This window comes from Carassius carassius, chromosome 5 (genome assembly GCF_963082965.1).
Source record: "Carassius carassius chromosome 5, fCarCar2.1, whole genome shotgun sequence".
Lineage (NCBI taxonomy): Eukaryota > Metazoa > Chordata > Actinopteri > Cypriniformes > Cyprinidae > Carassius > Carassius carassius.
The window spans coordinates 29,516,886-29,535,824 of NC_081759.1; the positions used below are offsets into that span (position 1 = coordinate 29,516,886).

The following is an 18,939-nucleotide window of genomic DNA, read 5'->3' on the forward strand; positions in this document are numbered from 1 at the left end:
CTAATACGGTCTTCATTTGGTGCATTGATATAAGTGTTACAATGTCAATTTATAAACAAATGAATAGAACTGTTAATTTGCAATTTTCACAGAGCCCGCTGCTCTAACATCAAGTTACCCCACTTTTGACCGGTTTCAAATTCAGCCACTCTAATTTATATGTTATAGACCTGTATTCCAGAACTATATTTGTCAAGTTCTGGCAACCTCTTCTTTACTTGCTTTTCTTGTATTTTTTTGTTTTTTTGTTTTTGCTCACTATCAGTATTTTTATTTCAGTGTTTTTTCTATTCTCCATTTTTTGCCTTTCTTATTTTGTAATGTAATCTTAATTTATAAATTATTCATTAAAAAAATAACCTATGTGCATACTTAGAATGTACATTTATGTTCAAAATCAATCAAAATATCAAAATGGCACATAATTTGTTCTTGTCATAACCATAACATTAATGAGGTTTATTGTTAATAAAATAATGTATATATATGTATATATACATATATAGTAATATTACCTTAGTATCTTACACAATTTTGCTCTATAAAATTACAAATCTATCTTATTTTAAGAATGCTTAAATACTTTCATTGGAAAACAAAACTGATTAAGACAGAAAATGCATTTTTCCTGAAAACAAATTTGGTATACCCCAGGGTTCCACTCTAGGTCATTTAATCTTTATCAGTGATGAGTTTGCATGAAGCGGAATTATGTTATTAATATAGCGGTGAGAAGAAAAAAATTATTAAATCCCGAACACAGGTGAGCTGCAAGTAGGCTTTCAAGGTACACACAGCTGTCACCATCTCCAGATAAAGACAAATTGAGTATCTCTCACTCTCTATCACATTATCTCACAGCACTAGATACTCCTTGTCTAGATAAGTGCTAACATCACTCTGCAGTGTGGACAGGCCAGAATTTCCTATCAACTCTAACCACCAGTTTTACTCACCTGCTGGGTCTTGTGAGTGATGCCCCCACCCCTGAGTCCCTCCTTTCTCTCATTTCTCCTTCTCCCTCATTCACAGAGTTTCCTGGACTATCATAATCGCTCACGGTTGTCCCAACATCCGACATGGATTGCTCATCATAGTTCAGACTGCTGGGTAATGTTGTGTCAGCTGTAGATTCAGTCTCCACATTTGATTGGTCCTGCGATTGAATGCCAAGTGACCGCGACCATTCGTCGATGTTGTGCTGTAGCCCATGTACATGCTGTAGAATGTCATCCAGATGCTGAAAGGCTTTCTCTTTTCCAGGGTCAAAAATATCACATGGACTGCCTGGTGTCTCGGAAATATTGTCATAAATGCTTCCAACTGAGCTCAGAGAGTTCCTCCTCCTCCCAAAACCTGAGAGAAAGTCTTGCGACGCACTGCGACTAATACTTCCATCCAAGGACAGGTCTCCATATTCTCCTGCCCAGTCAATATGGTCAGGACTTTGAGAAACAGAAAGCGGACAGAGACTTTCGATTGAGAGAGACTTGGGGAAAGTTCCAGGCTTGTGGTCAAAAGGGAGGTGGACCACATGATCCTCTTTCCTCAGACAGTTGTTTTGATTGGTTAACTTGGGTATCTCCCAAGCTAACTGGTAGTCTTCCAGGTAAAGGCATACTCTGTGAGGCTTGTTCCGAGTGGCTTTCGGGCTAACTTTACTCTGGCATTTTGTATGTGACCTCCATGTCACATCTTTGGCAATTCTGCACTTATTTGTGATTTGGCCTGGCAAACTTGCATCAGATGTACAGTGCAGGCCTGAGGGTGGCTGGTGTTGAGTTACCGTTGAAATTATCCTTGGGACCATCTCTTGCTTCTTTATTGATTCTTTCCTCCTTAAAAACGATCTAGAAGGACGCTTTGACTTCTCTCTTACAGACGGCAGGGAAGATGAGGATCCGGTGTCATCATTCTCATCTTGGCCGGTTGAGACACAAACTGATGATGCCCCCTCACCCACTGTGACTTCACTGAAAGCTGTAACTTTTGGAAAAGTTGTTTCCCGGGCACTGTCTAAGCTTAAGCTGCTAGCACTGAGGTCAGAGGTCAGTGAGGTGACATCTAGGAGACTAATGTCACTCAGCACGCTATCGCTACTGCCTGAGGGTCGTAAAGTGGAGGCCCGGGTGGCAGCAGGGGCAGGGGGCGGTGAAAGAGAGCGGAGACGGGACCAAGTTTTACTTTCACGCTGAAATGCCCAGCGAGAGCTAAGGGCGCATGCGTCATCCTCTTCAGAGTCCTCACTCTGCTAAAGGTAACACACAAATGGGCACCCTTAGATAATGAAAAGCTTTTTCCATTGAAAGTATTGTTAAAGAAGCAAAGTAGCTAAACAAGAGTACCAGATTTCCCTCTACTAAAAACAGCAAGAACACAAGGGCAAAGATTTGACTTAAAAGGATTGTTAAAGTTAAGTGTTTAAGCTACCATCCATTGGAAGTAAAAACTAATGCAAATAGAAAAGCAAAGTTGCAGTTGTCTGCAGACTATCAGATCACATAATTGAATTAGAAGTGGATGGCTTGCTTCTTTGTTTACCTGTTTACACAGGAAATGAACCTCTAAGCTCATCGCAGCACATTTGTTCAGGGTTGCTAGCCTCCTAAAAACACAGACATAGACAGAAGGAAAAGAATATTTGAATGATGTATGATTTAAAAATCTTGATCGGTAAATATAAAAAAAAAGCAGTAGGTTGAATTTTTAAGCATGAAAATAACCTTTCAAAATTTTTAAAAATGTACCAAAACATAAAACTTCACAAATCATCTTCAAATAAGCATCCACACTAAATTATGTGTGGATTCAGATTTTTGTCAAATATTTGCCAAGTAAACATATGAGCAATGTCACAAAACCAAAGAAATTATGAAATTCATAGACAAGTGGTGATCTGGTATAGTAAGGTGTAAATAGACTCTCCCTTTAACAGGAGAAATCATTCATTTATATCACTTATTTATACATAGTATTTAACCAAAAATATTTAGCTATATTTCATATTGCTAACGTTACACTAGTTTTGTATTAGCTGTTCAGTACATCACACATTTATAATGACTGAAAATACAGCATGCCATGTTAAATTAAAATTATGTGCAGACTAGCTTTCAAATCCTTGATTTCTCTCTATATATAGATTATCTATATTATGGCTCTGTGTTTCCACTATGTTTCACATCGGCACACCACTTGTGGCATCACTCAGGTAACAGACTTGTAAATGTGACTTTGCTTGGTCATTCATGTGCTTGGAAATTGTAATTATGATCGTTCCTCATTTGAAAGGGCACATTAATATCAAGTGTAAATGAGGCCAATGTGTCGGAGGAAAACATTTAACTTCAGTTTGCCTCAAAGGGACTGTTTCTTTAATTAGTGTACGAGTCACATTGAATAAAAGTGTCAGCTAAATGACAGCATAATTTGAATACAAATTATATGTTCTTGTGGTTAAGACAAAACCACAAAGTAAAACAGCAATGCAAATATGGACATACTGTTAACAGCAAATGCCAGAGCACTATTTAGCTTTATTGTTGTTATTCTCTCACCAACTTATCCAAGCCACAAAGATCAACACATTCAGTGAGTTTGTGTGTGTTTTTCTCAATGTTGACTGAGCCCTGACGATGCTCCCAACTGAATTGCATTAATGCCACACTTGACAGTGATGAATCTTTTAGCTCATGTATCTTTTCTACAACAGTTTGAACTTGACTCTGCTGCTCCCTCCATCTGTGGATCCATCTGCCCGATCAGCTCTGACATGACAGTAGTTTTGTAAGAGGTAGTGAGGCATTCATCACCTTGTCATTATCTGATTATCAATCTGTTAACAGTTGATGTTAGTAACCTCGTAAGCGATGCCTTCATGAGCATTTGGCCCTTTCAGTTAATTAGTGTGCTGCGTGATCTCATTCCGCCTCTTATCTGTGCATATGTAAGATTATGAATCATTTTCATGTATGTAAATGTCTCCTTATGATTGAGCTGAAAAAAATTCATTACAGTTGAAATAGATATTGTGAGATAAAGATAAATACAGTCACAATACAGTCACACATGAACAACTACAAGCATAAATGACTCTGTTTTGACTGATGGGAATTGATTTGCACCAATGCTCACAGTAGTAACATGTTAAGTCAAACTATAGCGATTGGCACGAGTGGCCACAGGATTTCTGTTCGAAATATTGCTTTTTCTGCATGACAGACCAAAACTAATCCAAGAAAACACAAAGACACAAGAGGGGAGTGTGTTTGGTGTGGCATTTAAGATACAGATAATAAAAGAGTCTGTGAGTTTGTGCTCCTCAATATATTAACCGAATTACTCTTTGTGAATTATAATCAGTAGGAAGACAATAAGGATAAAGAGTTCTAACAAGAAGCTCGAAAGAACACAAACACTCAAAGAATTTAGCTTTATGCATCATTAGATAGATTTTTTCGCTTGTCTGCCTTTTCTTTCTTTTTTCCCATATGAGTTAACTAAGCAACTTTGTTGGCTTGCTTGTCTTTTCTTTCTTTTTTGAAAGAATTAGAAAATTCAGATTATTAAGAATACGGATCAAACTAAAACTCCACAATACAACATAAATAAAACATGTGATTGTGTCTCAAGCATTGATGGTGCTAGCAACACCAAGGTCATGGGTTCGATTCCCAGAGAATGTAAGTAGCTGATAAAATGTAGAACTTGGATGCAATCTGCCATATGTACAAATGTAAATGGTCATCTTATGAATCAGCAGAATTCAAAAAGATCTAAATATGGTCCTTCCTTTTTTTTTTCTTTTTCTTTTTTTAAAAGCTTTTTTAGGACTGTTTTTAAGAGAAAATTCAAACTTTAACAGTAAATTATTATTATTTTTTTTATCTAAAAAAAATATATATATATGGCTTATTTTTGTGTTTTAGAAGCTAATCTTGTTTTAAGCCCTGGCTGATTTATGACACTGATCTGAACCAAATTGTTTAATGAACACAATCACAATGTAACACTAACCACTAGACTACTGCTCCAATGTAAACATGTTTTCTACATTCACAGCCACTGCCATAGAAGTGTAGAAATTAAGTCGAGGAAAATGCCCTGCAAAAAATACACTATTAGATGAATAAAGCTCATAGCGGTTTCCAGTAGACAGCTGACTGACAGCAGGACATTTCACCTCTGCATTTTTGATGAAGTATACTTGGCAGACTAGTTCATCTTAAAGCTATTTGTTAACATGGCCACACTTACATATTCACTCAAGCAGTGATGCAAATTCACAGACAGACAGTCAGGAAATTTGAAGTGCACTAGTAACCTAAACTCTTAAAATGCAAGAGGGTCATCGGGTGCGAGTTTTGCAAGTGGTTTTGTACAAGGAGCCTGATTTTAATAGTGCTGCTGCAAGAGTGAATACCTTAACCAGGCAAAACTTTGATTGAACATACTAATACACACTAGGGTTGTGAGCTAAGACATATACAATATCAAAATCATGGATCTCAGATTATTTTACTTCATCAAACAGACTGGGGCATAGTCTCAACATGTTTTATTCAATATATACATATGTATTGAATTAGTTTATGTAAAAACCAATACATGTTTATTTTAGATCAGTGACACTAGTTTTTGCTGATGCGATACTGTCTTAAAACAAAGGCACTTTCTGTACCAATATAGCACAGTACAGGTGCATCTCAATAAATTAGAATGTCCGTGGAAAATTTCATTTATTTCAGTAATTCAACTCAAATTGTGAAACTCATGTATTAAATAAATTAAATGCACACAGACTGAAGTAGTTTAAGTCTTTGGTTCTTTTAATTTTGATGATTTTGGCTCACATTTAACAAAAACCCACCAATTCACTATCTCAACAAATTAGAATATGGTGACATGCCAAACAGCTAACTAACTCAAAACACCTGCAAAAGTTTCCTGAGCCTTCAAAGTTGTCTCTCAGTTTGGTTCACTAGGCTACACCACCATGGGAAAGACTGATGATCTGACAGTTGTCCAGAAGACAATCATTGACAACCTCACAATGAGGGTAAGCCACAAACATTCATTGCTAAAGAAACTGGCTGATCACAGAGTGCTGTATCCAAGCATGTTAACAGAAAGTTGAAATGGAAGGAAAAAGTGTTGAAGAAAAAGATGCACAACCAACCGAGAGAACCGCAGCCTTATGTTGGTCCACTGTGTTTTTTGAAAACCAAAGTCAATGCAGCCGTTAACCAAGAAATTTTGACCATGGTGTTGGTGTGCTTGACTGGCCAGCAAACTCACCAGACCTGAACCCCAAAGAGAACCAAAACTCCACAATAGAATATAAATAAAACTCTGATTGTGTCTTGAGCATTGATGGTGCTAGCAACACCAAGGTCATGGGTTCGATTCCCAGAGAATGTAAGTAACTGATAAAATGTATAACTTGGATGCAATCTGCCATATGTAAAAATGTAAACGGTCATCTTATGAATCAGCAGAATTCAAAAATATCTAAATTTGTTCCTTCCTTTTTTTAAAGGCTTTTTTAGGACTGGATCAAGAAGAAATTCAAAATTTAACAGGAAATTCTATGGGGCAAAGGACCACAATAAATATATACTGCTCCCTACGTGATTTTTTATATATAATAATAATAATAATAATATATGGCTTATTTTTGTATTTTAGAAGCTATCTTGTTTTAAGCCCTGGTTGATTTATGACACTGATCTGAACCAAATCCTTTAATCAACACAATCACAATGTAACACTAACAACTAGACTACAGCTCCAATGTAAACATGTCTTCTACATTCACAGCCACTGCCTTAGAAGTGTAGAAATTAAGTCGAGGAAAATGCCCTGCAAAAATACACAATACCAAATGAATAAATCTCATAGTAATTTACAGTAGACAGCTGACTGATCATTAACATGGCCACACTTACATATTCACTCAAACAGAGACAGGCTCTGCATGGAGCAAGTTCACAGAGAAACACGAGACTTAAAAATGCAGATGAGCTGAAGGCCACTGTCAAAGAAACCTGGGCTTTCATACCACCTCAGCAGTGCCACAAACTGATCACCTCCATGCTACGCCAAATTGAGGCAATAATTAAAGGAAAAGGAGCCCCTACCAAGTACTGAGTGCATGTACAGTTAATGAAACAAATTTTCCAGAAGGCCAACAATTCACTAAAAATGAAGTAGGTCTTATGAAGTATTCTAATTTGTTGAGATAGTGAATAGGTGGGTTTTTGTTAAATGTGAGCCAAAATCATCACAATTAAAAGAGCCAAAGACTTCAGTACTACTTCAGTCTGTGTGCATTGAATTTATTTAATACACAAGTTTAACAATTTGAGTTGAATTCCTGAAATGAACTTTTCCTCGTCATTCTAATTTATTGAGATGAACCTGTATATAGTCAAATACATATATTTAATGTGCAAAATAATGGTCTTAGACTTTGCTTCTAGTGGCAGGGTAACCCAGACAGAAGCTACAAGAGATTTTATTAAATTAAATGATACTGCATAACCACAATACCAATAATATCCAGAGAAAAAGTAAATAATTGTATGCATAATGCAGGATTTGTAAACAAGCCAGAAATATACCTCAACATTTTAAAAGCTTTACTACTTCCAGCTCCTTGTTAAAAAACATGGTTATAACTAAGTGCATATTTTATCTCCATCTGCAATATATTACATGAAATGTGGTCATAATTTTTCAATGATCGATCACAAATGAATGCTATTAATTGATTGTAAACTACTCTGAAATGCAAGACTGAAAACAGAATCTGCAGCGCTCCCATGTATTTAATTAAATCATTGCCTTTTGAAGTTTAATATTCACATTAGGCTGTATCATGATTCCACCTTTTTCTGACCCCAAGATCTCTTAAAATTATAATTAATAACACAATTTAAGGATGCTTAATACTTTTTATGAGACATTTTAAGACAAGAACCCTGCACCATAACGGGTAAGGTACTTATAAATTGATGCTTTTGCAGCAGTCATTCAATGGTCTTCTCATATTATATTACATTTTACATTAAAAAAAAGGCTTAACACCATAATGAAATTAATTCAAATCATGGAAGTTTAAATATTTATTCTATTAAAAGGTTCTTCCATCAGACACCCATGGCTGTTTATAAGTTGAAGATATCAGTTAAGCATTGAATCCAACATTTTGGATACAATCCAGCACTAGGAGACACACATATAGCTTCATTTTCTTCACAGCTTAAATGTAGATAACTATGCACATGCCTATAACTTAGAGTTCTATTATTTCACATTTTGCTGTGTGTGTGTGTGTGTGTGTGTGTGTGTGTGTGTGTGTGTGTGTGTGTGTGTGTGTGTGTGTGTGTTTCAGTTCTCTTAATTTATTGAACCTCCTTGAAGGTATTTTTCTTTCTTTTTTTATCAGTAGCTAGCAGCCAAGCATACAGTGTGTAACAAGCCACTGTGGGACAAATGGTATATCCAATTTCCATCTCTCTCTTTTTCTATCACCTTAGGACCAGTGACACCAGTTGCACCCTAGGAAATATAATTTCCTCCTCTGTTTATTCCTTATCTTTTCGAAAAAGGCCATTCAACTCCAATGTGACTTGGGCAGGTGTGACCGGTCACTTAATCACGTATTCCACATTGAGGGGTCAAGAGAAAAAGAATTAAGTTAAGAATAAAAATAAAAAATACAGAACGATGAACCGTAGCAAAGTCTGCTGAAACCAACAGCCTGTCGCCATGGTGATTAGCGATGCATAATGAACGACTATAGAAAATATCAGAGGCCCCCTCATGACATGTGACTCATATAATTAAATGTATGTCATAAACACATTATTATTAGTATACTTTATGAATTTTTAACCATGTGTTATTCTATCTTGAATGCCATAGTGCAGTCAGGTACATAGGAAGTTAAAAGCAAACCAGAGGGGATTACAGTGTAGGATGGAATATTTTTAAAGCACTGTAATTAATATTTAAGTGAATATGCAATGGTTTCTCACCTGCATAATGCCTTGAGAGAGTCCTGATCCAGAAACTCATGGTCTCTCCTCACAGCAGAGATCTCGATGGGGAACAGAGAGGCTGAAGGCACACAGAAATGCACCCATTCATTTATTCATTCAACTGCATAATAGGGGTAATTAAAACCTACTGAGACCAACTGTTACATTTAATCCAGTGGTCAAAGAGAGAAAGAGAGAAAGAGGAAGGAAGAGGAATCACATAAACATCACAGGACATGGTCAACTTTAACCCTCACATGAGGAAGCAGAAAAAGAAAGTGTTTGCATGTGGTTGCGAGCATGCATAAATCTTCAGATTGAGTTTGAGTTGTCAGGGCAGTATGTTCAGTGACAAAAAAAAATTAATAAACAGTTTATTAGCGTACGCACATCAACATTTATAAAATTGACATTCATGTGTTACTTTGCTATAACTCTATATTATACATGTTATAATGTTTATATAATGAAAAAAATCAAAACAAATTTCTAATTGTTTGGAATCCTAAAAAAAAAAACAACAACACGTCATTGTGAATGTAAACTAAAAAGTGGTTTGAGTTCACTTTGAAGTCATGGAAAGTCAATGCAAAAACTTTTACTTTTTTATTTTTTTTTCAATGAACACATCAGATTGATCCATTTCACTTTCAATTGAAATGTACAAAAAAATTTCAGGGGGAAAGAGGTTAACCCTAATATCTTATGGGAAACACTGTACAGTATTTACATGAATATATTTAGTTTCATGACTAAAGATGTATGTTTCTTTCTGTTTTATTTTGGTAGAGGACAAGAGAGAAGAGCCAGGAAAGTGGAGAGAGGGTATGGTGGGATGAGATTGAGACATAAAGGTCAGATTTGAACATATCCCTGTTAGCACAATAGATAATGGGCCTCATTTATAAAGTGTGTGTATGCACAAATTTGATATAAGAGTGCGTGTATGCTTTAATCCATGCTGATGCTCATGTTTGTAAAAACTGCCTCTGACGTGAAAAAGAGCTTAGAGTCATGTCAGTTTCTGAGCAGATATACACACTTGTTCCTTGTCAGAGTACTGTAGGCTTTTGGAAATGTAAGCCGTTCTTACAGCTCACTGTTCTAAATGAAAGAGATGAGATGAAATGAGACAGAGACAGAGACAGAGACAGAGACAGAGAGAGAGAGACAGAGACAGAGAGAGACAGAGACAGAGACAGAGACAGAGAGAGAGAGAGAGAGAGAGAGAGAGAGAGAGAGAGAGAGAGAGAGAGAGAGAGAGAGAGAGAGAGAGAGAGAGAGAGAGAGAGAGCGTCAGCATTGCTGAGGTGTCTCGTTTCCAGCTTTTGTTTCAACCTCCTTCCTCTCTGAATTCCAGGTCCAACTAATGACAGTAGTGCAGGAAGTAGTGCCAGCAAGCATTCAGTTCACACCACAAGAACTAAAGAAAAAGAAATCAACCTGCTGCCAATCAAAGTTACACTTAAATCAAACTAGGCATTTCTCCAGTAAGCAATACAGCATGACACATACAGTGTCAGCGTGAACTTTAAAAGATGCTTTTTTTTTTTTTCCAGAGAACGAGAAGTTCTTTTTGTCTCTTTCTCTCACAATGTCAGGAGTTCAAGGAACACCAACAAGTTTTCTTATACACACACTTTTTAAGTTATTCTATTTCATACTCTGTTTGAAGGAAATCAGGTTGGTTGCTCAAATTCAGAAGGCGAATTCCAGACACAAATGAACAAACAAGCGTCCATGTCTACTGCATTTAATTTTTTTGTTTTGTTTTCCTAAAAATACAAGCATACATGTAGAATAGAAAATAATAGTGTTCCTCATTTGAAGTCCAGTTATTTTCTTGGTGGCTTGGGGAAGCCCAACCATTTTGTTTGTTTATGCTCCATGCTTTAGTGACAACAATTATCCTCATTTATTTTTTCCAGTAATGAAATAATCTTTTATTGCCGTAAGCTAAATTTTCAAAAGGTATTATTACACATGGGCCTGTTTTCAACATCTGCAAAGAGACAAAACACACACCAGCATTTCTGCAGTTTTAAAAGACAGCTGCGACTACTGAGTTTTGACAGAGCGTCAGGGGATGATGCAGAGATAAAAGTTGGAAACTGCTGACTGTTACACTGAAACTGGACATCAATACACAACAGAGATCACACGATGCCACAACACTGACCTATAGCGACTCATAGCAGCTACTCTGTGATCAGGCGCTGTATCAAAGTCCTGCTTTATTTAACGTCACATCTTCTTTTAAAGTTATTTTTATGTAAATGTCAAGATGATGAATGAGTCCAAGTTCACTTTGATGTATATTGGTTTTAAAAAAATACAATACAGGACCTTCGCAGAGAACAGCGGGAACGTCCTGGGAACCAGCATATCATTAATTCAGCACATCTCGGTTTCTGTCACAGCCAACGCGGGTCAGGCCACTGCCAGCTTAGTCTGCGTCATGAAGCAGGAAAATACACTGCATTCACCTTTCAATTTTCATCACTGTGCACTGTGCAGGTGGCAGAATTTGAAGGCGAAAAAAACAATTAGAGTCATTTGTTTAAGCGAAACAAACGGAATTATTTAGTAGGGCTGCACGATATTGGGAAAAAATGACATTGCGATATTTTATTTTTCAGCGATATATATTGCGATATTTTTTCTTACAAACAAAAATGGGGTGAGCACACTTACATTCTCATTTCGTGTTGTTTGAAAACGGCTCTCTCTCTCTCGGTCTCTCTCTCTCGGTCTCTCTCTCTCGGTCTCTCTCTCTCTCTCTCTCTCTCTCTCTCTCTCTCTCTCTCTCTCAATTCAATTCATTTTGCTTTATTGGCATGACATACAAAGTTACATATTGCCAAAGCATTGTACATAGCAGAATAGAAACAAACAAAACAAAAATACATATATATTCATAAGAAAAAAAAAATTACATGCAAAATAAATCCATATACATTTCTATAAACATTGATGGTACTTCTAATGTACTCTCTGTCTGTCTCTCTCGCACTCTCTCTCTCTCTCTCTCTGTCTCGCGCGCGGGCTCTCTCTCTCTCTCTCTCTCTCTGTGTGTCTCTCTCGCGCGCTCTCTCTCTCTCTCTCTGTCTGTCTGTCTCTCTCTCTCGCGCGCTCTCTCTCTCTCTCTCTGTCTGTCTGTCTCTCTCTCTCGCGCGCTCTCTCTCTCTCTGTGTCTGTCTCGCGCGCTCTCTCTCTCTCTGTCTGTCTCGCGCGCTCTCTCTCTCTCTGTCTGTCTCGCGCGCTCTGTCTCTCTCGCGCTCCCTCTCTCTCTCTGCCCTGTTAAACTTGCATGTGGTTTTCAGTCCTGTCAATTATAAACTTTCACTCTATGATGGTTAAGCTGTGCAATTAATCCGCGAATCACACTGTCAAGGGCAGGGGAGTAGCTGGCCCGTACGGTTAATGAATAACGGATCAACTACGACAGCCTACATCGCACATCCTGCGATGTGACTATCGTGGATTCGTACATCGCGATATCGATGCTTAAACGACACATCGTGCAGCCCTATTATTTAGTATGATTAGCTCTCTCTCTCTCTCTCTATATCTATATCTATATCTATATATATATATATATATATATACACACACACACACACACACGCCGTGAGGGACAGCATGTTTAATGGATTGTACAGTTGTTTCACAACAAACATTACCAATCATTCAGCTGACCAAACATTGTTCATCTTTCTGAAATAGCTTCAGTAAACAACTTTTAAAACAGTATTGAGAGTTGGGAGTTTTGGAATGATGTGATCAAAAAGTTTATACAGTGCATGCCATTGTAAAGACAGTCTATTTCTCACAGCCTTGTTTTCATCCTGCAACTTGTTTTTATCTTTAATTAACATTTTAAATGCAAAAGCATATGAAGGCATAATTAGGAAGGTGACACAAAGTTTTTAGATTAAAAAACATTAAAAACAGACCTGACAGAATCGTGGCTTACTAATGAAAAGAGAACCATAATTTCAACAACAAAAAGACACTCTTCTATTATTAAAATGCATGAAAATTTTTTTCAAATTTTTACCCTCAGATGATTTTACAAAATTTGGATTTATCTACATCAGGTGCAGGTTCAGCCCTGCAGTGAAATCTGAGTAGGCTAATATTAGAACTTGTCAGTGGATTTGTCATTGTCTGGGTCACAGGCACGCCTGCTTTACACAGCATCACCGACAGAATCCTGCAGGTGCTGTACCAGTAAAAACATCAGGAAGTAAAGAATCATAATAGTGTGGCCTTTTGAGACCACAGATCACTTTAAAAAAGCTAGTGTTCACAGATTAAAAAAATAGTTTGAAATCTTAACATTTGATCACAGAACAATGAAAAACATTGAGTGTGTTTCATGACGCCAAATTTGATTTAAAAGCTATTTTACTGATTAAGGACAAAAATGCAGTTCTGTTTAGTGATACATTTATGACAAAAATTAATTCATGCATCGTGTTAATATAAATTACAGTATGAAAATTTTATTAAATTTGCTAAAATAAATAGCATTTAGCAGTTATTAAAATGGTAATATTTTACTGATATTGATATCTATATAAGTGAGTGTTAGATGATGTCAAAAGTAATCTAAAAGTTTCTATTGTTCATGTGTAGTCCTGTTCGGCTTAACCGTTGGCTGAACGTCTTATGCATATAGCACCCAAAAATGGAAATGCTTCAGGATTTTTGAAGATGTCATCGGATTGGCTGGATTATACAGTATTCCCAAGAAACGTGTGTGTCACGTTCTTTAACGTTCCACATAAAAATAAAAAAAAACAAGGATGCCATGATGCCAAACCTCCTGATGCCAAACCTCCTGACGAAAAAAGAAAGCCGTTGTGTTTACAATTGTGATGACGAACGCTTATCAGGTTCAACTACACGCTGGATTTTCAAAAGTATGTGAAATATTTAACATTTGCAGCATAGACTCTTTGCAATACGACCAAGAGTTTTACACACCGGTCTGTTATTTAGTCCGAGAGCTCTCAGTCCCTCCACTGAAACTGTGTGTACGGACTACTGTCCATGTCCAGAAAGGTAAGAAAAACATAATCAAAGTAGTCCATGTGACATCAGAGGGTCAGTTAGAATTTTTTTGAAGCATCGAAAATACATTTTGGTCCAAAAATAGCAAAAACTACGACTTTATTCAGCATTGTCTTCTCTTCCGTGTCTGTTGTGAGAGAGTTCAAAACAAAGCAGTTTGTGATATCAGGTTCAAGAACAAATCATTCGATTTAACCGGATCTTCTTGAACCAGTTCACCAAATCGAACTGAATTGTTTAAAACGGTTCACGTCTCCAATAAGCATTAATCCACAAATGACTTAAGCTGTTAACTTTTTTAATGTGGCTGACACTCCCTCTGAGTTCAAACAAACCAATATCCCGGAGTAATTCATGTACTCAAACAGTACACTGACTGAACTGCTATGAAGAGAGAACTGAAGAGGAACACCGAGCCAGATAATGAACAAAAGATTGACTCGTTCTCGAGTCAAGAACCGTTTCTGTCAGACGCGTCCGATTCGAGAACCGAGGAGCTGATGATACTGCGCATGTGTGATTCAGCGTGAAGCAGACAGACACACAGAGCATCTGAAATGAACTGATTCTTTTGATGATTGATTCTGAACTGATTCTGTGCTAATGTTTTGAGCCCGGGTAAACCGAAGGCTTGAATCAAGGGCAATCATCGCAAATTAAGTCATTAGGTTTAGCGCAAAAGAACCGGTGAACCGTTTTCTTCAACCGGTTTATTGAATTGAACTGTCCGAAAGAACAACCGGTGATCCGAAAACCGATCAGTCAGTCAGTCAGTTTAACAGTCAGTCATATGTCCTCTTGGCCATTCAAAGTGGTTAAGGGTCCCAGACCTTCTGCCGTCAGTCTGCATGTTCCTCACACACACATCTATCGTACAGCTTCAGAAGACTTGAATATGAATCACTTTTATCATACTTTGTGCTTTTTTGTAATTGTGGAACTTGACAGCACCTGTCCTCATTTACTTTCATTACATGGAAAATATGTGACCAGGAAATACTTTCATGCTTTGTGGAAACATTTTTTTAAGTTTGGACTGACATGAGGGTGAGTAAATGATGACAGAATCAAATTTTCTGATGAAAGAATTTTCTTTTGAGCGAATCTGCCAATTATTTCAAACTCAAATTAATTTCCCCCAGAATGTATTCCAATCCACATGTGAAGTGAGCCTGCATGTGCTTTCCAGATTTGTTAAACTTCAGTGTGTATGAAATGGTCCAAATCAATCTCTTAGGGCCAGCAGGATTAAAAAAAGCACGCTCTGAATATCTGCAGAACCTGTGTTGGCTCCCGTGGAACTTGGTTCAGCATGGCTTTACACTCACAACCCAAAAGGGATCTAAACCAAAACCAAAGGCCATCTGGTCTCACATGTATTTCCCCAATCACTAAGCCTGAAACAAAATAATACCAATGCTTTCTGCAGTGGAGCGCTTCCATCCATTGAGTCACGGACATAAACAGAGCATTTCTGCACCTTTCTAAAGGGATAATACAGAGGGAAACCAGAAGAAAAGAAAATGGGAAAACAACACTGCGTCAAACAAAGGAGCAGAGCTAAGGGGCAAATGAAAGAGACAGATAATAGTGTGGAAAATAAAGGGATGAGTGGACTTTTGTGAGATGAGTTCTGGATTACCTTCATAGAGCTGAGCATACTGAGGAAACCCTGCCGCTCGAAGCCACTCACAGGCCTCCTTCGCCTCCAGCTCTGAGGGGGAAAAAATATGAATGAACGAAATCAGTAAGACAATATACTCTTTCAATAGGGTTGATGTAAATGAAGGAACATTTTCAAAATTAACGTTAAGCTCTTTATTAAATCAAAGAAATGTATCTTTCATTAATCATCACTTAATTAAAATAAGACATCCAGAATACATCAGACTTGATTACTCATTTTACCATGAATAAATTTAAGGTTATTTAGATAATATGTGGTCACATTATTAGGCTTGTCTGTGTTTAGCATGCAATGAGACTGAAACAAGAACATCAAGAACATGGTGCATGTGATGGACAATGACTTCAGACTGTTTTGAAACATGCAAGATCACCATGTAAGATTGACAGTTTACACAGCACTAGTAAACACTCAATATTCTCCGGTATTTTCCCTAGAAAGTATTGAAATACAGTTTGATGTACATTTGAGGAAGAGCAAAATAGTTTTAATTTTTTATTGAATATATTGATTTGGTATTGCATAGCATAAAATGGGGATTTATTATGCTGAAACACATAATCCTAAAAGAATGCGAAATATATTTGAATGACATATCAGAATATGCATTTGATGAAACCATGATTAACTGCGACTGTGTCCTGTGAATGCCAAAAAAAAATGTCTTTTTGTGCAGCACGAATAACAATAAGGTGATTTCATAAGCAGGTCACATTAGCATAAAAATTCTGAGCATAAACCATTGCCATTTGGGAAACTAACCAATCAGATCAATACATTCACTGACTAACCAATGACATTATTGAGTGAGGCAAGAACTGGGAAACCAACATTTTCAACAGAAACCCTGCCAATCAAAATAATAGCTGTGGCACAAACCTGACATTATGACTAAACATGAAAAAGCAACAATTTAAAAGAGTTCAATGTGTGTGAACCGAATCCAAAACAATCATACACAGCTTGCAAATGTTGTCAGTAACAGTCTTTGTATTCATAAGCAGGCTGGGCTGATATAGCTGTCAGGGTGAGCTGGGATCTCAAATTCTGGCCTATTTATAAAAAGCCAGCAACGGTCTGATGAAAGCCCTTAAAGACTATCTCTGGCACACGCTTTGGAGTCAATCCCTGAGTATATGCATTATGAGGCATCTTTTTTCTTCTGATAACCCCGAAAATCAATTAAGTGACACTTTCAGTTTTGATCATACAGATAAAAGCAAAACATATCGAATATGTAAAGGGTCTACTTTTATTTGTATCCACACATAACAACAACAAAACTTTGTGCATTTATAAAATAAAGATAACAAACAAGGTGCGCTGTCTGCAGCCTTGGTCCGCGTTGATCTTCATTTAGAAACGCATCATTAAAATGAACTGTAACTCAGTGAATACTCAATGAAGAGACATGAGAGAGATATCCGGGGAACTACACTAACCTTTTCCACTGGTGGCACTTGTGCGACTAACTTTTTCAGTTACTGGCGCAAAACATGATTTGGTCGCACAAATTTTTTTATAGTAAGCTGCTCTGGATAATAATGAAACTGTATTGCATACAGATGTGCTTTTAATTTTACTTGCCATCTTTTAAACCACATGTCTTCTTGTTTTATTTCTTACAGTACACACATTGCATTGCTCCGTCTTGGTACTTTAACCCAGGGCCGCAGCGGGGGTTAGAGGGGCCCTGCCCTGATGCAGGTTGTACCAGTGGGCCCTGTTTCAAATGGTTTAATATTTACTGTATGTTCGTTCTATTTATTTATTTGTGCTATTTACACAATGTTTTTTTTTTTGTAGGTGTCCAGAAACTAATTTACAATAGCACTGCATAGTCTTCACTGTAAAATAAAATACACAGTCAAACCAAAATGTATTCAGACACCTTCAACATTTCTCACATTATCATAGTTTATTTGTTATAGTTTAGAAATTGGTAATAAAATATGACAAGAACTCAGAACAAATACCTCTTGATAATGTTAGATAACTTTGATAGAAAGATATGTAATGGAATCAACCAAAACTTCAGACAACTGTCAGTATGACAATATTTACACAACAATCCATACTTTGTTGAACAGTTACCAAGCAAGCAATGCTTAATTTTGTTCAATCGGTGGTGTGAAAAGGTTGCATTAGCAATTAAAGAAAGAAACACTTAAGCAAAAAATGGTCAGGTCCCTAATATATATATATATATATATATATATATATATATTTTTATCAATTTCACTGGTAGTCTACAGTATGAAGAATTTTTGGGTATAATATTTCACAGTTTGCTGTATTTTGCTATACTCACTTACATAAATGAACTAGTGTCCTGCACCCACTAGTAAAAAAATATAATATAAAAATTTTAAAAAAGATATTTTTTGTTTGACTGTGGATAAATTCTTGTTAAAACTACAATGTAATTCAGTCAAGAGCAGTGAGTGATATACTTTCATTTTCACACATTAAAGACACTGACAGCAGAGCTAGTAAATTAGGCGCGGCCACTTTAAGAGAATGCACCCATTATAATGATACACATCTGATTTCTTTCCAACTCTTTACTTTCACTTAAGACATAACCACAGACTTTTCGAACACGCTTTCCAAGACAGGTATTTTGACATATTTAGTATGTATTTGTCGGTACAAAAGCAAGAAGACTTTGAGAAGACTCTGCGTGCGCCCTGAACACCGTGTGCTGAATTGAGCTCTTTCGCTTTTCGCTCTTTTTTTCTGTTTGTTTAAACTGCGATTTGTTTTTGTTCGTTCAGGTGCAGGAGGACGCGAACGTCTTGAAGGAGAGCTCGGTTCAGTGTTGCTGTTCGTGAGACGCGGCTCTCTCGTGCGCACCGAACACAGCGCGCGAGTAACCAGCTACTCAGTTCAGCTTTCCCGCATCGCGGGGCTGAAGCCAACTTGATGTGTTGAATGCTCAGAGCAAGTTATAAGTGCCAAAAAACAAATATTCTTGTGACCACGCCCACACGCTGAACACGGTATTGAGATTTTAATGTTCCACATGAAGTCCGCAGCATGTATACACCCATACCACAGAAAACAAAGCAGCTAGACGTAGACATGTGCCGTTATTTGGTAATTCGATATATCACGTAATTAATATGC

General features: G+C 37.0%; 1 protein-coding gene across 5 annotated transcripts in view; it reads right to left on the reverse strand.

The window, feature by feature from the left end:
• Positions 1-18,939, reverse strand: part of LOC132141204 (stAR-related lipid transfer protein 13-like) — a 50,721-nt gene that overhangs the window by 8,369 nt on the left and 23,413 nt on the right. For 4 of the 5 annotated variants that reach the window (XM_059550520.1, XM_059550522.1, XM_059550521.1 and 1 more), the window contains 4 exons: positions 15,766-15,837; positions 9,042-9,123; positions 2,542-2,605; positions 957-2,251 (listed from right to left, as the gene is read on the reverse strand). In XM_059550520.1, the coding sequence (XP_059406503.1) occupies positions 957-2,251; positions 2,542-2,605; positions 9,042-9,123; positions 15,766-15,837 (1,513 nt within the window). The remainder of the gene's footprint in view (positions 1-956; positions 2,252-2,541; positions 2,606-9,041; positions 9,124-15,765; positions 15,838-18,939) is intronic. The other variant, XM_059550519.1, reaches the window with a different exon arrangement.